The following is a 24,423-nucleotide window of genomic DNA, read 5'->3' as shown; positions in this document are numbered from 1 at the left end:
CTCCCAGTCACTTCCGTTTAGCTACAGCTAGGTACAGCGTGGAAACAGGTGCTGTGGCCCCCCACCCTAGTCCGCACTGTCCAGTGATTCCCGCTCACTAACACTGTCCTACACACTGCTCGTTTATGGAACATAGAAACATAGAAAATTGGACCAGGAGTAGGCCATTGTGCCCTTCATGGCTGATCATCCAACTCAGTATCCCATCCCTGCCTTCTCTCCATACCCCTTGATCCCTTTAACCACAAGGGCCACGTGTAACTCCCTCTTAAATATAGCCTTAAACATTGGAGCACCCGGATAAAACCGATGCTGTCTGTACGGAGTTTGTAACTTCACCCCGTGGGTTTTATCCAGGTACTTTGGTTTCCTCCCACACTCCACTCACGTGCAGGTCTGTAGGCTAATTAGCTTGATAAAATTGTAGATTGTCCCTAGTGCCTGTAGGATGGTGTTAGTGTGTAGGGATCGGTGATCGGCGCGGAATCAGTGGGCCGAAGGGCCTGTTTCTGCATTGTGACTCAAGTCCAATGAGAGAGCAAAAAGGGATATGGCCAATATTATCTGGCCTCATGGCCGTGTGGAATTATTTGTGATTGGAGTAATTTTAGATGAAATTTCCGCTTATTGGTTAGCTTGCAACAAAAGCTATTCGCTGTAGCTCGGTACACGTCACTGTAAGTTCCTAATTTGTTGCCGCAGGATTGCCATGCGGCCCATCAAGTCTACTCCGCCATTCAATCATGGCTGATCTATCTTTCCCTCTCAACCCCATTCTCCCCATAACCCCTGACATCCGTACTAATCAAGAATTTGTCAATCTCCACCTTAAAAAATACCCAATGACTTGGCCAACACAGCCTAGCTGTCTGTGGCAATGAATTCCACAAATTCACCATCCTCTGAAGAAAAACTCTTCTTCTTCTCCTTTCTAAAGGTGCATCCTTTTATTCTGAGGCTATTTCCTCTGGTCCTAAACTCTCACTAGTGGAAACATCCTCTCCACATCCACTCTAAATTCTAACTCGATTTTTGTTGTCAGTTCTCGGTCTGTACATCGACTTCTGTTCCCATGGGCATGTCGGCCTTCACACAACCTTTTATCTTGCACAGATGCGTTTATCAGTTCTGTGTCTCTCCCTCCCCCCTCTTTCTCTCGCTCCATCCCTTCCTTTCATCTCCAGCTGGCCACTGAAGTGGAATCCAATCTCCAAAGAATGCCTAGGTTGTGAGGGAAATCGGATAGGTGAGAGACGCAGGTGGGGGGGTGACAGAGTTGTCAGACGATGCCCTTGCTTAAAATGCGATCGGGGAGGACAGGGAGGAGGGGGGTGAGGGGGAGAGAGGAGGATTTGCCAACCCTGGTATGAATAGGCCGTTGTGACGCTAAAACCCAGCAGGATCTCCCACTGCCGTGGCCCTTTGTGGACAGCACTGAAGGATTTGCACAATGTGCATAACCTCTGACTCGTCCCCTTAACACCCCCTCCCTTTGGGAGCGGAGGGAATGGGGACTGAATACAGCATTGTGCACAGCCCCTCGAGATCGCCCGGTTATTGAGAGAGCCCAGCTTGCATTCCTTGCCCTCCTTTTTTTCCAAAAGAGAAAGGGCAGGTCTTGGACTGTTTTATTCATTTGCGCTTAATTAGTTGTAATCTTAAACCACGCTGACAATGAAAGCATTAGAGCGGGGCGGAGTCTGTAGCTTAGCAACCGGACACCGATGTATTAATTGGCGTATCTCAAACAACAGCCTAGAATTAAGCTGCCAGCCTTGAGAGAGATTCATAGTTCCAAATCCCATTCCAATGGTCAATTATTATCATATGTACAGACACACAGTGACATTCTTTTTTTGCATACAGTTCAGTGTGTACAAGTTTTCAGTTTGCAAACAAGTATCGCCATACCTAAGCACAATTCCCGATTAGTACAATGTGTGTGGAAATAGCTCTGAGACCACAAGCGAGTCCCTCGGTTTTGGTGCCATTTTGATCTGGAGGATGCAACTGCAGATGCTAGTTTACGCTCGAAGATAGATACAAAGTGCTGGAGTCACATAGCAGGTCAGGCAGCATCTCTGGAGAAAAAGGAATAGGTGACGTTTCTGCTCGAGATCCTTTTTTGAGACAATGGTTTGCAAGTGGGGTGGTTGGGGGGGTGAGAACAGACGACTGGAGGTGAGAGAAGGCCAGAACACATCAGGGCCAGCAACCCATGACCTCAGGACGGGTGGAGTCCATAATGGCTCATTGTTGGCTGGAGAACGTGCAAACGACACGGATACAAGGAATGTGAACAGTGAAACTAGTAGGATGATGCGGGGTGGGGGCATGCAAACCAATAGATCAGTTACACACTTAGATTAGATTTTTGATCAGTAAGAGTGTCGGGAGTTACGGCGAGAAGGCAGGAGAACAGGGTTGAGAGGGAAATATAGATCAGCCTAATTTGAGGAAGGAAATCCTTGTGATTGAGGCAGTGCAGCATAGGTTCACGAGATTGATCCCTGGGATGGCAGGACTGTTGGATGAGGAAAGATTGAAAATAAAAGGCTTGTATTCACCGGAGTTTAGAAGGATGAGGGGGGAATCTTATAGAAACATATAAAATTATAAAAGGACTGAACAAGCTAGATGCAGGAAAAATGTTCCCAATGTTGGGCTAGTCCAGAACCAGGGGCCACAGTCTTAGAATAAAGGGGAGGGCATTAAAGACTGAGGTGAGAAAAAACCTTTTCACCCAGAGAGTTGCGAATTTATGGAATTCCCTGCCACAGAGGGCAGTGGAGGCCAAATCACTGGATGGATTTCAGAGAGAGTTAGATCTAGGGCTAGTGGAGTCAAGGGATATGGGGAGAAGGCAAACACGGGTTATTGATAGGGGGATGATCAGCCATGATCACAATGAATGGTGGTGCTGGCTCGAAGGGCCGAATGGCCTCCTCCTGCACCTATTTTCTATGTTTCTATGAATGGTGGAGTAGACTTGTTGGGCTGAATGGCCTGCACCTGCTCCGATGACTTATGACGATCAAATAATCGATTATAAGATACAGCATGGAAACAGGTCCTTTCAACGCAGACAGGATTGAACCCGGGTCTCTGGACTGTGAGTCAGCAGCTATCTTGGGTGCTGTCTGTGTGAAGTTTGCACATTCTCCTTGTGACCCCATAGGTTTCCTCTGGTGCTCCCCATTCCCTGTGTGTGTGTGTGTGTGTGTGTGGGTTTTCTCCGGGTACTCCGGTTCCCTCCCACACTCCAAAGACATATAGGTTTATAGTTTAATTGTGTTTGGTATAATTGAAAATTGTCCCTAGGGTGTGTAGGATAGTGTAAATATGCGGGGATCGCTGGTCGGCACGGACTCGGTGAGACGAATGGCCTGTTTCTGCACTGTGTCTCTAAACTAAATTAAAAGTGTGGAAATGTGTACAGGACCAATCACTCCTCGTTGACCACACTGGAAGAAGATGTGGATGCTGAGGCATTGTGACATTTCTCTCCGCTCTGCAGTAGATTTCAGCACAGTTAAAGCTCTGCTAAACCACCATGTTGTGTAGTGTGTTTTCAGCTGTGTACACAAGATTGCTATGCAAGGATCTTCTCAAATCCAAATACGTACCAAGAATTGTGAGCAGTTTTGGGTCTGAGGAGGTTTGTGCTGACATTGGAGAGGGTCCAGAGGAGGTTTATGAGAATGATCCCAGGGATGATTGGGTTAACATATCATGGAACGTTTGGCGGCAATGGGCCTGTACTCGCTGGAGTTTAAAAGGATGAGAGGTGGGACCTCATTGAAACTTACCGAATACTAAAAGGCCTGGGCAGAGTGGATGTGGAGAGGATGTTTCCACTAGTAGGAGTGTCTAGGACCAGAGGCCATAGCCTCACAATAAAAGGACGTATCTTTAGAAAGGAGACGAGGAGGAATTTCTTTAGTCAGAACGCGATGAATCTGTGGAATTCATTGCCATAGATGGCTGTGGAGGCCGTCAATGGGTATTTTTACGGTGGAGATGAATAGATTTGTGATTAGTAAAGCTGTCAGGGGTTATGAGGAGAAGGCAGGAGAAAGGGGTTGGGAGGGAGAGATAGATCAACCATGTTTTAATGACAGAGTAGACTTGATGGGCTGAATGGCCTAATTCTGCTCCTAGAACTTATGAACATGAATTCTGCTCAACACTCATTGTGACTGATATACTCGAGGCTTTCGTTTTAGTTTAGCGATACAGCGTGGAATGGGCCCTTCGGCCCAACGAGTCCACGCCGACCATCGATCACCCATTCACGCTAGTTCTATGTTATCCCACTTTCTCATCCACTCCCTACACACTATGGGACAATTTACAGAGGCCAATTAACCTGCATGTCTGGAGTGTGGGAGGAAACCCACGCAGTCATAGGGAGAAGGTACAAACACCGGTTTCCGCCCACACTCCAAAGACGTGCGAGTTTGTACTTAATTGGTTACGGTAAAATTATAAATTGTCCCTAGTGAGTAGGATAGAGCTAGTGTATGGGGTGATCGCTGTTCGGCACAGACTCGGTGGGCCAAATGGTCTGTTTCTGCGCTGTATCTATAAAATCTAAAGATGGGTGTAGTTTAGAGAAGATTATTTCTTTCCAAGGGAGACTACAAAAGGTATCGGGCACTATTCTGAGGAGGAGCAGAGTTCTCCAAGTGGTCCTGGCCAATATCTCTCCCTGCATCAACATAATAAAAGCATTTTTTTTTGGCTTATTAAAGTAAAAAAGAAACCAGTCCAAGATTCTATGTAGTAAGTGATGGATAATATACATTGGAGCTAAGACATATCAAGTAACGGCACAGTGGTGCAGTGATATCGTCGCTGCCTTACAGTGCCAGGGACATGGGTTCTATCCTGACCTCAGGTGCTGTCTGTACAGCAGTTTGAATGTTCTCCCTGTGACTGCGTGGGTTTTCTCCGGGTGCTCTGGTTTCCTCCAACACTCCAAAGACGTGCAGGTTTGTAGGTTAATTGGCTTCTGTAAATTGTCTCTAGTGTGTAGGGTAGTGTTAGTGTACGGGGTGATCGCTGGTCGGCATGCACTTGGTGGGCCGAAGGGCCTGTTTCCACGCTGCATCTCTAAAACGAAAGACTAAATAGACATGTAATGTTGTAGTAACTCCGCGGGTCAGACAGCACCTCTCGAGAAAATGGATAGGTGACATTATGGGACAGGTCTGAAGGGTCCCAACCCGAAATGTGACCTATCTATGGTCTCCAGAGTTGCTACCTGACCTGCTCAGTTACTCCAAGACTTTGTGCCTATCATCTATAATATTACATGCCATTTCTCCAGTTTGCGCGTGCATTGACTATCCACGTTCTCCAGAGATGCTGCCTGGACCCAGATTATTATTTTTTAAATGGATCTAAAAATGACACTCTGTGTCGACTCGATCTATTCCTCCCATGATTTTGTGCACCTCTAAGATCACCCCCCATCCTTCTGCGCTCTATGGATTAGAGTCCGAGCCTGCTCAACCTCAGGCCCTCGAGTCCTGGCAACATCCGTTGCAGCTTGACAACATCTTTCCTACAACATGGTGCCTGGCTCATTGTGCAGCCACTGTGTAATAATGGTTTTGCACAGTGGCCGGTGTTCCCTGGTAAATCTGGCTGAGAAGGGGAGGATTGCAGCCTTTGTCAGTGGGGTCTGCTTGCACATTCTTACAGTGGAAACCTAGTTACAAGGGGAGCAGTGATGACTACTATGCTGGCTTCCACTCCTGGCTTTGCAGGGCTGATGTATGGATAACCCCCGGGCTCTTTGTTGCAGTTACAAAGCGGCACATTCCATTTATACACTGGTTGGTTCGGGCACTTGGTCGACCCGCCGTTCTACCTCGATTGGTGGAAAATCTTCCAATTGATTGCAGCCACCAGCTAGGCTGAATAATGGCACGTGATTTAAGTCAACCAACTAGTACTTCAGAGAAGATGGACACAAAAGGCTGGAGTGACTCAGCAGGTCCGGCAGCATCTCTGGAGAAAAGGAATGGGTGATTTTTCGGGTTGAGACCTGAAGAACGGTTGGTAATACAGCATTTGGAGTATTGTGAGCAGTTTTGGGCCCCATATCTGAGGACGGATGTGCTGTTGCTGGAGTGGCTCCAGAAGAGGTTTACGAGAATGATCCCAGGAATGAATATGTTAACACAAAGCTGGAGTAACTCAACGGGACGGGAGCATCTCTGGAGAGAAGGAATGGGTGACGTTTTGGGTCGAGACCTGAAGACGGGTCTCCACCCGAAACGTCACCCATTCCTTCCCTCCATAGATGCTACCTGTCCAGCTGAGTTACTCCAGCTTTTTGTGTCTATCTTTGGTTCAAACCAGCATCTGCAGTTCCTTTCTACATAACTACTTCAGAGAAGATGTACACAAAAGGCTGGAGTGACTCAGCAGGTGAGGCAGCATCTCTGGAGAAAAGGAATAGGTGACGTTTTGGGTCAAGACGCTTCTTCAATGTCAGTCACCCATTCCTTCCCTCCAGAGATGCTGCCTGTCCTGCTGAGTTATTCCAACATTTTGTGTCTATCTTCAGTATAAATCCGCATCTGCAGTTCCTTCCTACACATACAATCAGAATTCCGACCTGGGCCAAAATGTCACCTATCCATGTTTCCCCAGAAATGCTGCCTGACCCACTGAGTTACTCCAGCACGATGTTCTTTTTTGAAAACCAGTATCTGCAATTCTTTTTGTCTTGTAATTCATAGACTTGTTTAGTTTAGAGAAACAGCGTGGATTCGGGCCCTTCGGCCAACCGAGTCCATGCTGACCAAGGATCACCCGTACCCCAGCAGTATCCTACATACTAAGGACAATTTACAGAAACCAATTACCTATGAACCTGCATGTCATTGGGATGCAGAGGAAACCAAAGCACCTGGAGGAAACCCACATAATCGCAGGGAGAATGTGCAAACTCCACAAAGACAGCACTCGTAGTCAGGATCGAACCCAGATCTTTGGCGCTGCGGGTTTATAGGTTAATTGGCTTCTGTAAAATTGTATATTGTCCCTAGTGTGTAGGATAGTGCGAGTGTACGTGGTGACTACTGGTCGGCCTGGACCCAGTGACCCAAAGGGCCTGTTTCCGTGCTGAATCTCTAAAGTCTAAATGCGACCAATGGATTTGTTCAGCCAGGAGCTTACATGGAGCAGATGGGCCAAATGGCAACCTCTCCTGTCAAGATCCGTGCAAGCTTCGAACTTCATCTCCCACATACTTGCCCAAGTCAACTCCACTCCGACAGACTCGATGCTCATTTGTCGCCTCTAGTGCCCTGCTCCTTGGCATTTTCCTATCACAGCAGACCTCTGATTAGCACTGATGTTCAACTAGAGGCCCTATAACTGGTAGCAGCTGCAAGAGATTTGTACAGCACTTTGCCAAGATATCTCCTTCGTTCCATACACAGCTACTGGAAGCGACTCCCACTTCCTCTCCTAATTAGAACCTTCCCCCCCCTCCCTTAAATACTTGCACAAATTATTCTCAATGGCCAAAACTGATAAAATGTGGTGGCTGGGGAAATTGAAGAGAAAATTGGGGGCAGTTGGCAGCCGAACAGAAAATAAGCCCACACAGAAAGCAGTCTCCTTCTCAGCTGCACCATCCGGCCGTTAGATATAGATTAGTGGAGGTTTAGAGATACAACATGAAAACAGGCCCCAACCAGCGATCCCCGCACGCTAACATTATCCTACACACATTAGAGGCAGTTCACACTTTTGCCAATTAACCTACAAACTTGTACGTCTCTGTGGAGTGTTCTCTGGAGGGGCACCTGGGGAAAATCCACTCTGGTCACGGGGAGAACACGCAAACTCCTTACAGCCAGCACCCATAGTCAAGATCGAACCCCGCCCGATCTCTGGCACTTTAAGGTTGCAATTCTACCGCGTAGAGATACAATATGGAAACTGATACTCCCGCCCACCAAGTCATTGAGCATTTTTAAGGTGGAGATTGACAGATTGGTCCAAGTGCCAGGGGTGATGGGGAGAAGGCAGGAGAATGTGGTTGAGAGGGAAAGATAGATCAGCCATGATTGAGTGGTGGAGTAGGCTCGATGGTCTGAAATGCCTACTTCTTTCTGCCCCTGTGACTTATGATCTTACGAAGTTCACGCTGACCATCAATCACCCGTTCACACTAGTCTAATTTAGAGACGCCACATGGAAACTAGCCCTTCGGCCCACCGAGTCCATGCCTACCAGCGATCACACCTGAAGAAGGATCTCGACCCGAAACATCACCTATTCCTTCGCTCCATAGATGCTGCCTCACCCGCTGAGTTTCTCCAGCTTTTTGTGTCCACCCGTTCACACTAGTTTAGTTTAGAGATGCCACATAGAGATGCTCATTCTCGTGGGCCTGCTTCCACGCTGTAATGTAAACTATAAGATCTTTTCAACAGCAAAATATTTATATTTGATTACTACAAAACTAAAAACATTTGCATTTCACATTGCCTCAGCAAGGCCACCAGCATAATCAAGGACCAGTCGCACCCCATCACTCCCACTTCTTCCCTCTCCAATCAGGCAAGAGGTACAGAAGTGTGAAACATAGAAACATAGAAATTAGGTGCAGGAGTAGGCCATTCGGCCCTTCGAGCCTGCACCGCCATTCAATATGATCATGGCTGATCATCCAACTCAGTATCCCGTACCTGCCTTCTCTCCATACCCCCTGATCCACTTAGCCACAAGGGCCACATCTAACTCCTTCTTAAATATAGCCAATGAACTGGCCTCAACTACCCTCTGTGGCAGAGAGTTCCAGAGATTCACCACTCTCTGTGTGAAAAAAGTTCTTCTCATCTCGGTTTTAAAGGATTTCCCCTTTATCCTTAAGCTGTGACCCCTTGTCCTGGACTTCCCTAACATCGGGAACAATCTTCCTGCATCTAGCCTGTCCAACCCCTTAAGAATTTTGTAAGTTTCTATAAGATAATGAAGATGCAGAGCTCCAGATTCAGGGACAGTTTCTTCCCAGCAGTTGTCAGGCAACTGAACCATCCTATCACCAACTAGAGAGCACTCTGAGCTATCATCTACTTCACTGGAGACCCTTGGACTATCTTTAATCGGACTTTACTGGACTTGAACTTGCACTAAAAATTATTCACGTTATTCCCTTTCTGCTGTATTTGTACACAGTCGATGGCTCGATTGTAGTCATATATTGTCTTTCTGCTGACTTGTTAGCACTTGAAAGCTTTTCACTGTACCTCTGTACACGAGATAATAAACTAAACTAAAGGCTGTAATGTAGTATGCAGATGTGATGTGCACTGTTTAAACCAGCGGCCTTCTTATTAAAGACACTCTCATCTATGAATGGGCGACATTGCCTGTGTCTCCAGGCGAGCCTGAACAGTGAGTACAATTTGTCAGCTCCTTAATACAGTTGCACAGTTCAGCTAGGTGTTCGGGCATAACTGCGTTGGAAATGTAATTACTGTGCCTGCCTTCCTTTGAATATTCTCAGCGGCAAACACAGCCCGCAGAAGGAGTAGAAAACGTGCTTGCCTGGTGTCACCTCTTCCAGAAGGCTTCTGGCTGGTCCGTATCAAGGGAAATGGGTCAGTGATGAGTCAGCGGCTGCTAAATGATGTCCCTTTCACTCACTGCCTTTTACCGTGCTCCACATGCCCCTGAAGTAGACTTTACCATAGATTTACTTCAGAGATGCAGCGCGGAAACAGATCCACCCCCCACCCCTCCCGTGTCCGCTCCAACCAGCGATCACCCCTTACACTAACACTATCCTACATACTAGGGACAACTTACAATTTTTACCAAAGCCAAATAACCAACAAAACCTGTACATCTTTAGAGGGTGGGAGGGAACCAGGGCACCAGGAGAAAACCCACACAGACACAGGGAGAACGAACAAACTCCGTACAGACAACACATCGTAGTTGTGGGCGGCACGGTGGTGCAGCAGTAGAGTTGCTGCCTTACGACGACAGAGACCAGGGTTCCATTCAGATTACGGGTGCTGTCTGTACCCATTGACTTGGCCTCCACAGCTGTCTGTTGCAATGAATTCTACAGATTCACCACCCTCTGGCTAAAGCTATTCCTCCTCATCTCCTTTCTAAAGGAACGTCCTTTTATCAGTCTGATGAAGGGTCTTGCCTCAACATCCTCTATCCATGTCCTCTAGAGATGCTAAAAACAAGGAACTGCAGATGCTGGTTAATACACAAAAGGACACAGTGCTGGAGTAACTCAACGAGTCAGGCAGCATCTCTGCAGGACGTGGATAGGTGACATTTGGAGTCGGGAACCTTCTTCAGACTGATTCAGCCTTGAGATGCTGAGCTAAGCAGATCAGGTAGCATCTCTGGAGAAAAGGAATAGGTGACGATTTAGGCGAGACCCTTGTAAATGGTTGTGAATTACAGCATTTCCACTGATTATTTGCACAGCTAACGGTTCACGATGTGACAACAATACGTTGCAGTTGATTGAGGCTGGAGGAGGTGAATGAAGTCGGTACTGCACATCAAACATGTCCTTGACTATACTGGTGGCATTGCCCAGGCTGCAAGGTCGTCAGAATAACTAAGGCTAGACACAAAATGCTAGAGCAAGTCAGCAGGTGAGGCAGCATCTCTGGAGAGAAGGAATGGGTGATGTTTCAGGTCGAGACCCTTCTTCAGACTGATGTCGGGGGAGAGGGAGATGCATAGATAAGGAAGTGTATGGTGTGAAAATAGGACGACAGGAATGGATATCAAGGAAAATTCTATCGCCATCCTATCACCAACAGCCCTGAGCTACCATTGACGTCATTGGAGACTGGACTTTATCTCGCACTAAATGTTATTCCCATTATCCTGTATCTGTACCCTGTGGACAGCTTGATTGTATTTGTGTATAATCTATCTACTGACTGGATAGCAAGCAACAAAATTATTTTCACTGTAACTACATGTGATAAACGAAACTGGATTTTATCCCTTATCTGTAGACAGTTGTAATCATGTGTAGTCTTTTCATTAACTGGATAGCACGTTACAAAAAAGCTTCTCACTGTAGCACAATCCATGCAGCAGTAAATAAATAAATAAATCATATATTAAATCTGAAAGTGTCGCAAGAGAGAGCAGATGCTGTCGTTCCTGTAGGATTCCATGGCTCTTTGACTCTAGTGATGTAGGTTCTTACATCCTTGTAAATCTTCTCTGCACCCTGTAGGACTAGAACGCTTGTAAGGCACAAAGTGCTGGAGTAACTCAGCGGGTCAGGCAGCATCCCTGGAGAACTTGGGTGGACTGAAGAAGGACCCTGATCTGAAACATCAGCTCCCCACGATCTCCAGAGATGCTGCCTGGTGTCTTAACTTCATAAACCAGCATCTGCAGTTCCTTGTTTCTACACTTAAAAATAGGGTTGTGATCATTGGCGGTAGACAAAAATGCTGGAGAAACTCAGCGGGTGAGACAGCATCTATGGAGCGAAGGAAATAGGTGACGTTTATGGTCGAGACCCTTCTTCAGACTCATGTGTGGGTAGGGGGGACGGAAAGAAGAAAGGAAGAGGCAGAGACAGTGAGCTGAGGGAGAGCTGGGAAGGGGTGGAGAAAGCAGGGACTACCTGAAATTGGAGAAGTCAATATTCATACCGCTGAGGTGTAAACTGTCCAAGTGAAATATGAGGTGCTGCCACTCTGGCCACGGAGAAGATCATTGGCAGTGGGTTTCGAGGGTCCTTTTTTTCTAGAGACATTGCGTGACCCGCTGAGTTACTCCAGCACTTTGTGTCTCTTTTTCTTTTAAATGTTGTTGTATCGGCATCAACAACTTCCTCCGTTGTGGACTCGGGAGGCTGAGTCCACACCAACGCTGTATTTTTCAACAGCGGCACGGTGGCGCAGCGGCTGGGTTACCGCCTCACAGCGCAAGAGACCCGGAGTTGATCCTGACCGCAGGTGCTGTCTGTACGGAGTTTGTACGTTCTCCCTGTGACCGTGTGGATTTTCTCCGGGTGCTGCGCTTTTCTCCCATGCTCCAAAGACGTGTGGGTTTGCAGGTTAACTGGCTTTGGCAAAAAAAAAATGTGAATTGTCCCTAGTGTGTTGGATAGAGTTTGTGTAGGTGATCGCTGGCTGACGTGGGCCGATGGGCATGTTTCCACACTGTATCTTGGCTACGATCTATTGTGTGGTGGGACAGGCTTGTGGGTGGGGGGGAGAGGGGGGGGAGAAGAGGAGAGCTTGTTTTTGTGTTGAATCCGCAGTCTCCCCCACGATCGATGACCCTCGTTGGGCACGGCACACTCCCCCGGCCCATCCTCCCCTGACTGGGGCTGAGGGATTAGCGCGTTCCCAGTTCAACAAAGGAAGGGAATGAGTCAGCAAAGGGCCCGGCGGAACGATGCTGACAGCTCTTTGTCCTCAATCGCTCTGTCTGGTGGCTCAGTGGGTTTTGTGCTGATGAAATGTCCTGGAATACAGCCCGCTCCTAATTCCCAGCAACATTTCCTTGCTGTTTATATCTTTTTAAATTATTTTAGAAAATAGAAGTTGCAAGCTTGGGGCTTGCTGCAAATTTTTGCATGCATTTGCAAGTTTCTAGTCGAAGTCAAAGACCTAACAAAGAGGCAGTGATGGGCTGACTCTCAGACTGCAATGGTCTTTATTGTCTTTGAATAACAGTCTCTGGCTCTGGGTTTCTAGTTGGTCTCTGCTCTGCTGCACATTCTCTCCCCCCTCTCCTCTCCTCACCACCTCCTCCCACCACCACCTCTCCCCCCCTCTCCTCTCCCCCCCACCTTCCCCCCCTCTCCTCTTCCCCCCCTCTCCTCCTCCCCCCTCTCCTCCTCCCCCCCTCCCTCCCCCCCCCCCTCCTCTCCCCCCCCCCCTCTCCTCTCCTCCCCCCCCTCTCCTCTCCTCCCCTCCCCCTCCCCTCCCTCCCTCCTCCTCCCCCCCTCCTCCCATCCTCTCCCCCTCCCTCCTCCCCTCTCCCTCCCCCCTCCTCTCTCCTCTCCCCCCCTCCTCCTCTCTCTCTCCCCCCCCTCTCCTCTCCCCCCCCTCTCCTCTCTCTCCCCCCCTCTCCCCCCCCCCCCTCCCCCCTCCTCTCTCCCCCCCCCCCCTCCCCCCCCCTCTCCCCCCCCCCCCCTCCCTCTCCCCCCTCTCTCTCTGTCTCCCTTCTTTCTCTCTCTCTCCCTCACTCTCCCCCCCCCTCCTCTCCCCCCCTCCCCCTCTCCCTCTCCCCCCCCCCCCCCCTCTCCCCCCCCCCTCCCTCTCCCCCCCCCCCTCCCCCCCCCCCCCCCCCCCTCCCCCCCCCCCCCCCCCCCCCCTCCCCCCCCCCCCTCCCCCCCCCTCCCCCCCCCCTCCTCTCCCCCCCCCCTCCCCCCCCTCTCCCCCCCCCCCCCCCCCCTCTCCCCCCCCCCCCTCCTCCCCCCCCCCCCCCCCCCCCCCCCCCCCCCCCCCCCCCCCCCCACCCCCACCCCCCCCCCCCCCCCCCCACCCCCCCCCCCCCCCCCCCCACCCCCCCCCTCTCTCCCCCCCCCCCCTCCCCCCTCCCCCCCCCCCCTCCCCCCCCCCTCCTCCTCCCCCCCCCCCTCCTCTTCCCCCCCCCCCTCCTCTCCCCCCCCTCTCTCCCTCCCCCTCCTCTCCCCCCTCCCCCCCCCCCCCCCCCTCCCCCCTCCTCCCCCCCCCTCTCCCCCCCCCTCCTTCCGCCCCCCCCCTCTCCCCCCCCCCCTCCCTCCCCCCCCCCCCCCCCCCCCCCCCCTCTCCCCCCCCCCCTCCCCCCCCTCTCCCCCCCCCCCCTCTCCCCCCCCCCCTCTCCCCCCCCCCTCTTCCCCCCCCCACTCCACCCCCTCGCCCCCCCCCCCCCCCTCCCCCCCCCCCCGCCCCCCCCCCCTACTCCCCCCCCCCCCCCCCCCCCCTTTGCCCTTTCCTGCCCCTGCCCCTGCCCCCGCCACCTGCTCATGTATTGGCCACTTTGACTGCGGTCTCACCGCTGTCGACCAGCCGTGCCGTTCTCAGCACTGCCGATCGTTTCTAAGTTGTGGCCTGGGGCCGTTGGGGAAAATCAGACTACCCGTGGATCCTTAATTCTCATCGAATTAACAAAAGCGGCCCTGATTACGTTTCAATTAAGCCGCTCTGCTGTAAAAGCATGGGGCAGCGAGTTTAATTGCAATCTTTAACTATGTACAGTGAAGCACATCAAATGGCAGGTTTGCATTTGTGTAGCACCCGGCATTCCCAAAGCATTGTCCCGCCTGACCTATAAAGCCCAGTTACTGTGGGGTATGATGGAGCTCTGTTTTAATCTACATAGAATGCTGTAAAAGCTTACGTATTAAATCCCTTTATTCGGGTTCCTCTGTGTGTACGGGGTGATCGCTGGTTGGCGTAGACTTGGTGGGCCAAAGGGCCTATTTCCGCGCTCTAATCTAAACTAAGCTAGTCGGTCTGTACACTGTTCCCTCACTGCCACACCGGGTTGTGGGCATTCATGGCCCCATCGTAATTATTGACCTCCCTCGGCTTAGGGCAGCCTTTCAACTTTTAGAAAAAACAGGGAAATTGGCCCTTCGGCCAACCGAGTCCGCGCCGACCAATGATCACCCCATACACTAGCACTATCCTGCGCACTATCCTATTTTCACCGGAGGATTAACCTAAAAACCCCCCCTCTCTTCCCTATTTTCCCCGAAGCCCCCTCTTCTGCCCCTCCTCTCTTCCTGCCCTAAAAACCTCCCTCTCTCTGCACCCCCCCCTCTCCCCTCTCTCTCTGCCCCTCCCCTCTCTCCCCCTCCCTCTCTCCCCCTCTCCCCCTCCTCCCTCCGCTCTCCTCCCTCTCCCTCTCTCTCTCGCTCTCTCTCTACCTCTCTGTCTCGCCCCTCTCTCCCCTCCCTCTTTATCTCTCTCCCTCTTTCTCTCCCTCTCTCCCCTCTCTCTCTTCCTCTCCTCTCTCCCTCTCCCTCTCTCTCTCTGCCCCTCTCCCTCTCTCCCCCTCCTCTCTCCCCCCTCTCCCCCCTCCCCCTTGAAGCACCACCCCCTAAGCAACTACCCGTGTGTGTGTTCTCCACTTGTGGTTGGAGCGGATGTAATAAGGAAGTGCCGTGCCTTTCCAGATTTGGATCGGTGCTGGCAGAATGGGAACGCGTTGAGATGCTCGACAATGTTAAATGGGGCACTGGTCACTCTAACTAAACCTCTCCCATTATTGACTGAAAGCACAGTGGAGATTCAGAACAGTTCCGGACTGTAAACAGTCGGCCTTGAATAATGACATGTTTTTTTGATTTTCTATAAGACCTCGTGGTTAACTTGGCAATGGAGCCAATGGAATGTACCTCCCCCACTGCTCATTTCAGTGAGGTTACCCCCTTCATGTGATACAGTAGCAGAATTAGGCCACTCGGCCCATCGAGTCTACTCCGCCATTCCATCATGGCTGATCTATCTCCCAACCTCATTCTCATCTCCCCATATCCCCTGACACCCATACTAATCAGGAATCTATCCATCGCTGCCTTAAAAATATCCATTGATGGCTTCCACAGCTTTCAGTGGCGGACATTCCACAGATTCACCACCCTCTGACTAAAGAAATTCCTCCTCATCTCCTTCCTAAAGGAACGTCCTTTTATTCTGAGGGCATGGCCTTCCTAGACTCTCCCACTAGTCTTCTCCACATTCACTCTATCCAGATCTTTCACCATTAGGTAACGTTCAATGAGGTGCCCCCTCCTTCCAACTTTGTGGCGCATTGTCATATAGAGTCATTCGACCCCACTTTCCCATGCCGACCAAGATGATAGTCATAGTGTGTGGTGAGGAACTGCAGGTACCGGTTTAAACCGAAGACAGACACAAAAAGCTGGAGTAACTCAGCGGGACAGGCAGCATCTCTGGAGAAAAGGAATAGATGACGTTTCGGGACAAGGCCTGTCTTCAGACTGCGGGTCGGGGGGTAAGGGGAACGAGAGATGTAGATGGTATTTAGGAGCAATTAATGGAAGGAAAGCAAAAAATAAAGCAAAGAGGACACGGTCCATTATTGGCTGTGGGATAGGTGACAATGTATACAGACAGTCGAACTCTACAGGATGGCAGTGAATCTAGTTCGACAACTAGGGTGGGGGAGGGACGGAGAGAGAGGGGGTGCATGGGTTACTTGAAGTTGGAGAAATAAATATTCCTACCGCTGGGTTGTAAGCTGCCCAAGCAAAGACTGAGGTGCTGTTCCTCCAATTTGCATGTGGCCTCACTCTGACAGTGGAGGAGGCCCAGGATTGAAAGGTCAGTGTGGGAATGGGAAGGGGAATTAAAGTGTTTGGCAACCAGGAGACCGCGGACTGAGCATATGTGTTCAGCAAAACAATGTAGGAATCCACACCTGGAACAGTGGATACATTAGATGAGGTTGGAGGAGGTGCGAGTGAACCTGCCTCAACGACTTCCTGTGGCAGTTCTTTCCGTAAAGCCACGGCCATCTCTCAGTGGCGGAATCCATCACTCTGCCGCCCGCAGTTGTCTGTTTTTTAGGACAATCCCATGTGTCCCCATTACTTGTCCAGGCTCTGTTTTCATTTATTTGGTTGTGGGGTGTGGCTGTCACTGGAAAGGTCCCCAGTGTCCATCCCTGGGTTAAAGGTGTTGAAATGAATCAACACCATTTGTCAAGCTGGAGTGGTACATAGGTCCAAGCACACTGGGTGTTCCCTTGGAAGTTCAGTATGTTCCACAAGGTTAATAATTCCATTCATGGTGAAAGGGGGAAAGTTTAAAGTAGACACCAGGAACTGCAGAAGATCGTTCACAAAAGAGAGAGACAAAGTGCTGGAGTCACTCGGCGGGTCAGACAGCATCTCTAGCGACCAAGTACAAACTGGGCAATGTCAAGATTCAAGATTCAATTTATTTGTCATTTGGACCCCTTGAGGTCCAAAGGAAATGCCGTTTCTGCAGCCATACATTGCAAACAAATAGACCCAAGACACAACATAATTTACATAAACATCCATCACATCGCTGTGATGGAAGGCCAAAAAAACGTATCTCTCCACTGCACTCCCTCCCCCCCGATGTCAAAGTCAAAGCCCCCGGCTGGCGATGGCGATTGTCCCGCGGCCATTAAAGCCACGCCGGGTGATGCAAGGTCGCACACCAGGTTCTTGATGTTGGAGCCCCCGGCGTGCGCTCGCAGAGTCCCGCGGCCATTCCAAGCCGCGCGGGGCGATGATGTAAGGCCCCGCTCCAGGAGCTCTTCAACCCCGCAACTCGGGCGGGAGAAGTCGCGTTGCGGGAGCCCTGAAATCTGTCCTAGACTCTCCCACTAGTGGAAACATCCTCTCCGCATCAACTCTATCCAGGCCTTTCCCTATTCGGTATGTTTCAATGAGGTCGCCCCCCTCATCCTTCTAAACTCCAGCGAGTACAGGCCCAGTGCCGTCAAACACTCGTCATATGTTAAGCCACTCATTACAGGGATGGATACTGTTCTATGTTACTGATGTTTTAAATTGCAGGTTTCATTATTTAATTAACGTCCCCTGCGGTGGAGATTGGATTTGAACCCTTATAAGTAGTGCAGTTCTTTGCAGTTGCTTATAAGGTTTCTATCTCCTCAGAAATATTGCAAAAGTACGGCCTTTCTTAACAACGTGACTGTAAACGACTCATCCACGCTTTCATATCAAGCAGACTTGATTACTATAATGCCTTATTTACCGGTCTGCCTGCAAAATACACCAACAAATTACAGCTCATTCAAAATGCAGCAGCCCGGCTTTTAATAAATAACAAGAAAAGGGATCATGTCACCCCAGTATTGTACTCCCTTCATTGGCTCCCAGTGAGATCCAGGATAGACTATAAAGTCGTCCTTGTCTATAAAGCCCTCAGTGGCTTAGGAGCAGCATATTTTACAGTCCCTCCTTCCCGATGCCCCTACTCGAGCACTCAGGTCTTCTGATGCCGGCCTGTTAGCCACTCAATGCCACAGCAATAAGAAAATTGGTGAAGCAGCCTTTTTCAATTACGCCCCCAAGCTGTGGAATACCCTACCCAGGGCGATGAGAGACGCCCACTCAGTTGACATTTTTAAACGGCAGCTAAAGACTTACCTTTCTAATCAAGCTTTTAACTGAGTTCCTTTGTCCTTTTACATGCTCAATTTGATATTTTTATATAAATCTGGGTGTTTTATGCTATTAACTGCCTTTGTCCTTACTGTTTTAAATTGTATTTCTGTTTAGACCTGTGTTTTTTGTGGAAAGCACTTTGCGTTGCCTTCAATTGTATGAAAAGTGCTGTATAAATAAAGATGATTATTATATAACCGCATAGCTATTGTTTTTTGGATGGGATTTGTTCGCAGGCTAAATCTGCTGCTTTGTTCTCTTGCAGTGGTATTCAACGACTGTTTTGGAAGCATTTCCTTTCGCTACGAATTGAGCGACCCAAGGTTCAGAGTCCAGCGAGATGGGGTTGTGTTTGCGGCTGAAAGCTTTCGTCTCTCTGGAAAGCAGCTGAAGTTTGTAATAACGGCTCACAATACCCAGTCAGTGCAACAGTGGCAAGCTGCTGTCAAGTTGGCCGGCCGATCGGATAGCAGCGCCATGCAAAGTGGCCCAAAGGTAACTGCAGCCTGGCATCACTTGAAGCCACGGTTTAATTTGTAGTTATGGAGACACAACATGGAAACAGGCCCTTCGGCCCACAGAGTCCACGCTGTCCATCGATCACTCATTCACACTAGCTCCATGTTATCCCACTTTCTCATCCACTCCCTACACACTGGCGACAATTTACAGAGGACCAATTAACTACAAACCCGCATGTTTTTAGGATGTGGGAGGAAACCAGATCATCCAGGGGAAACCCACACGGTCACAGGGATAACGTACAAACTCCACAAAGCCAGCACCCGAGGTCAGGATAGAACCTGGGTCTCTGGTGCTGTGAGGCAGTATCTCGACCAGATGCATCACCCCAATTTAAATGGGAATGCACCAAAAGGGCTCTACGGCTCACTGAGTCCAAGTCGACCATTGATCACCCTGAGGGTTTCGGCCCGAAACGTTGCCTATTTCCATCGCTCCATAGATGCTGCCACACCCGCTGCTGAGTTTCTCTACCTTCGATTTTCCAGCATCTGCAATTCCTTCTTAAACTCTTGATCACCCTTTCACACTAGTTATTCCATTAAACACTAGAAGGCCAAGTAACCTACAGACCTGCATGTCCTTGGAATGCGTGAGGACACGGGTTCACCCAGAAGAAAGTACATGGGCACAGGGGGAACGACACAAACAACACCCAAGGTTAGATCGAACCAGAGGGCACAGTCTCAAAATAAAATGACCGACCTTTAGAAAAAAAGATGAGTAATTTATTGCCACAGATGGCGGTGGAGGCCAGGTCATATAGGCTTACAGCGTGGAACCAGGCCCCTCAGCCCAACTATCCCATGACAGCCAACATGTGCCATCTACACTAGGTCCGCTAGGTATATGGGCCAATCGTGGGCAGGTGGGACTAGCGTAGACGAGGCAAGGAAAGACACAGTGCTGGAGTAACTCGGCTGGTCAGGCAGCATCTCTGAAGAACATGCAGAGATGATATTCCGGGTCGGGACCTTTCCTCAGACTGGTCATCTTGGTCGGCAGGGACGAGTTGGGCCGAAGGGCCTATTTCCGTGCTGTATGGTCTTTACCCAGTGTGTCCAGTTTCGGGAATGCGTGTATGCTAGCGGGGAAAATTATAATAGGAGACTGAGGGGTAACTTTCTCACACAAAGGGTAGTGGGTGTATGGAACAAGCTGCCAGAGGAGGTAGTTGAGGCAACATTTAAGAAGCATTTAGACAGGTACATGGATAGGAAAGGTTTGGAGGGATGTGGGCCAAACTCAGGCAGGTGGGACGTGTGGATGGGACATGTTGTTTGGTGTGGGCAAGTTGGGCTGAATGTCCTTTTTTTCATGCTGTACCACTCTATGACTAGTGTTCTAAACTGACATCACCAACAATTAAGTTTGTTTTTTTCCAAAAGTTGTGGTTTTGGGGAGAAAAAATGTGAAACTCTTCAAGTCAGCACATCATATCGTTGGTAAAGGCCAACAGTTTTCGCATATTTCAGCTATCTTTCCATTGAGTCCTGTTGTTGAGGCTGTCAGAGCTGGTATTCACTGTACAGGGTCCAGCTGTTCAAGGCTGAAACTTCTTCTTAATTCAGTGACAGATCCCAAATGTTGTTGAGTTTGGAGATAGTTTAACCCCTCGGCCCACCGAGTCCGTGCCGACCAGCGATCCCCGCACACTAGCACTATCCTACACACCACGGACAATTTACAATATTACCAAATCCAATTAACCTACAAACCTGTACATCTTTGGAGTGTGGGGGACCCCAGTGAAAACCCACACAGGTCACGGTGAGAACGTACAAACTCCGTACAGACAGCACCCGTAGTCAGGGTGGACACTGGCGCTCCTGCACCACTGTGCCGTGCTGCCCTCATTTAGCGGCCCCAGATGAAGAACAGTTGCTGGTCTTCAGTAATAAATATTTAAAATCGTGATTAAACGACTTGACAGAGATCACGCAGTTGCAATGTCCGGTCGTTCTTCAATCTGTCATGTCCTATTTTTAACCCTGTTTGGATGTTTAAACCAGTAGTTATAACTTGGCAGGGCGTGACTGCAGAATATTCCACAACTGTGTGGCCTTGGTGTTTGTTAGTTCGTTAGATTGGTTTAGGTTATTGTCAAGCGTACAGAGGTACAGTGAAAAGCTTTTGTGGTGTGCTAACCAGTCAGCAGAAAGCCAACAGATGATTACAACCGAGCCGTCCACAGTGTACAGATACATGATAAAGGGAATAACGTTTAGTGCAAGGTAAAGTCCGATTAAAGACATTCCGAGGGCCCCCAATGACGTAGATCGATGCTAAGGACCTATCTCTAGTTCGTGATGGGATATATCTGTTGCCTCTGTTTAAAGTTCCTGTTGTTGAGGGACATAATTACAAATTTATTCCCCCTTTTGGTGTTAAAAGTGCTACAATAACAAAAGCTTGCACATTGAACAAGACAATAAGACCAAGGAGCAGAATTAGGCCATTGGGTCCATCTAGTGTGCCTGGCCATTCAATTGTGGCTGCTCTCTCTTTCCTCCTCAACCCCATTCTCCTGCTTTCTTCCCGTAACCCCCGACACTTGTACTGTTGGAATCTCCGCTGTTCATCTTTACACTTTAAAGATACAGCATGGAAACAGGCCCTTCAGCCCACCGAGTCTGTACCGACCAGCGATCACCCCGTACCTGAGCACTATCCTACACACTAAGGACAATTTACAATTTTACCAAAGCCAATTAATTTACATACCTCATGGTTGGACTGTGGGAGGGAAGCCGGAGCACCTGGAGGAAACCCATGCGGTCACAGGGAGAACGTGCAAACTCCTTATGGTCAGCACCCGTAGTTGGGATCAAACCTGGGTCTCTGCTGCTGTAAGGCAACAACTACACCGCTGCACCCCTGGTGCAGCTGATCTATCATGGCTGGTCTATCTTTCCCTTTCAACCCCATTTTGCTGCCTTCTCCCCATGACTTTGGGTACCCTTCCTAATCAAGAACCTAACAATCTCCGCTTGAAAAAAAAAGACTTGGACTCCAGAGCCGTCTGGCAATGAATTCCACGGATTCACCATCCTCTGGCTAAATAAATTCTTCCTCGTTGCCATTCTAAAGGCACCTCTTTATTCTGAGGCTGTGCTACATGGTCCAAGGCTCTCCCACTAGTGGAAACATCCTCTCCACATCCAATGAGATCCCCCCCATCCCCCATCCGAAACTAGCAAGTACAGCCCCAGAGCCATCAAACGTACATCATATGTTAACTCAGTCCTCCCCGTTCTCACCCCTATTGTTCCCAAACATCAAAGACAAGCGCAGTGTTCCCACGTCACCAGTACTTTTCACACTTAGTTGCAGACCTTTGCTCTTTTTTGATCTCCGCTCAACTTCCCACCACCAATAACTTTAAAGTTATTTAAAGTTGCATTTTTCTCTCTGCACTACTTGTGCATAGCTTGATTGTACTTGTGTATAGTATGATTTGACTGGATAGCAGGCAAACAAAGTTTCACACTGTCTCGGTACAATAATAAATCAAAACCAGCTGGCCATCTGACACCATCACAAAATAATCAAGACGGTGTGGAAACAGGCCCTTCGGCCCAATTCGTTCATGCTGACCAAGGTGCTTCAACTAAGTTCGTGCCACATCCCTCTGAATCTTTCCTATTCACGTACCTGTCTAAATGTATTTTATAAGAATCTCCATGCTGGGCCCCAAGTACCTCAGGGTGAATCTTTGGGATGGTTTGACACGGGACACGTGCTGAGGGCTGATCATCCTGCAGCGGGCCGCCCTTGAGGAAGGTGTATAGTGTTAAAAGGCCGAAACACCCAGTGATGCAAGGGTACACTACTGACGATGTGTCCTGTGCCCAACTATCCTGAAGGTTACACAGGCCAAGATATACGTATCACCCCCCCCGCCCCCCACCGATGTTGAGCGTCTACCACTCTCAACAATCAACGAATGTCGTGAAATGCTCCCCACCTATTGGCACAAGGGACTTTTAACATCTTGTCCTGTGTATTTTATTCTAGAGATATAAAGCTGAAACAGGCCCTTCGGCCCACCGAGTCCGAACTGACCAATAAATCCCGTATACTAGCACTATCGTACACGCCAAGGACAATTTTACCACGCCAATTTGGAGCACCCAGAGAAAACTCAAAAAACATACAAACCCGGTACAGACAGACAGCATGGGCAGTCAGGATGAAACCTGGGTCTCTGCGCTGTACGGCAGCAACTCTACCGCTGCACCACCATGCCGCCTTTTTTAAATGTTATTGTAAATTCCTCAATAACCTCTGGCAGCTCGTTCCATACACCCACCACCTGTGTGAAAAAGTTGCCCTTCCGGTTCCAGAAAATTATTTCCCCTCCTACCCTAAACCCATGTCCTCCTCTTTGTGATTCCCCAACTCTGGATAAGATTGCATCCACCTTATCCCCCTGGGATCCATAAAATCACCCCTCATCCACCTGCACTCCAAGAAATAAAGTCCTAGCCTGCTCAACCTCTCCGTAAAGCCCTGGCCCTCGACTAGAGGGTAGCAAACGTAACCCCACTTTTTAAGAAGAGAGGGAGAGAGAAAATGGGGAATTACAGACCAGTTAGTCTAACATCAGTAGTGGGGAAACTGCTAGAGTCAGTTATTAAAGATGGGATAGCAGCACATTTGGAAAGTGGTGAAATCATTGGACAAAGTCAGCATGGATTTATAAAAGGTAAATCATGTCTGACGAATCTTATAGAATTTTTCGAGGATGTAACTAGTAGAGTGGATAGGGGAGAACCAGTGGATGTGTTCTATCTGGACTTTCAGAAGGCTTTCGACAAGGTCCCACATAAGAGATTAGTATACAAACTTAAAGCACACGGTATTGGGTCAAGGCTCAGTGCTGGGACCCCAGCTATTTACAATATATATTAATGATCTGGATGAGGGAATTGACTGCAACATCTCCAAGTTTGCGGATGACACTAAGCTGGGGGGCAGTGTTAGCTGTGAGGAGGATGCTAGGAGGCTGCAAGGTGACTTGGATAGGCTGGGTGAGTGGGCAAATGCTTGGCAGATGCAGTATAATGTGGATAAATGTGAGGTTATCCACTTGGGTAGCAAAAACAGGAAAGCAGACTATTATCTCAATGGTGGCCGATTAGGAAAAGGGGAGATGCAACGAGACCTGGGTGTCATGGTACACCAGTCATTGAAAGTAGGCATGCAGGTGCAGCAGGCAGTGAAAAAAGCGAATGGTATGTTAGCTTTCATAGCAAAAGGATTTGAGTATAGGAGCAGGGAGGTTCTACTGCAGTTGTACAGGGTCTTGGTGAGACCACACCTGGAGTATTGCGTGCAGTTTTGTTCTCCAAATCTGAGGCAGGACATTATTGCCATAGAGGGAGTGCAGAGAAGGTTCACCAGACTGATTCCTGGGATGTCAGGACTTTCATATGAAGAAAGACTGGATAGACTTGGCTTATACTCGCTAGAATTTAGGAAATTGAGGGGAGGATCTTATAGAAACTTACAAAATTCTTAAGGGGTTGGACAGGCTAGATGCAGGAAGATTGTTCCCGATGTTGGGGAAGTCCAGGACAAGGGGTCACAGCTTAAGGATAAGGGGGAAATCCTTTAAGACCGAGATGAGAAAAACATTTTGCACACAGAGAGTGGTGAATCTCTGGAATTCTCTGCCACAGAGGGTAGTTGAGGCCAGTTCATTGGCTATATTTAAGAGAGAGTTAGATGTGGCC

General features: G+C 49.2%; 1 protein-coding gene across 1 annotated transcript in view; it reads left to right on the top strand.

The window, feature by feature from the left end:
• The window catches only part of LOC129696423 (cadherin-2-like), a 107,512-nt gene that overhangs the window by 28,637 nt on the left and 54,452 nt on the right, over window positions 1-24,423 (top strand). Inside the window, exon 3 of the mRNA XM_055634304.1 lies at window positions 18,429-18,658. Coding sequence (XP_055490279.1) covers window positions 18,429-18,658 — 230 coding nt within the window. The remainder of the gene's footprint in view (window positions 1-18,428; window positions 18,659-24,423) is intronic.

The sequence above is a fragment of the Leucoraja erinacea genome, chromosome 4, assembly GCF_028641065.1.
Source record: "Leucoraja erinacea ecotype New England chromosome 4, Leri_hhj_1, whole genome shotgun sequence".
Classification (NCBI taxonomy): domain Eukaryota; kingdom Metazoa; phylum Chordata; class Chondrichthyes; order Rajiformes; family Rajidae; genus Leucoraja; species Leucoraja erinaceus.
This window is presented reverse-complemented; position numbering and strand designations above follow the sequence as displayed.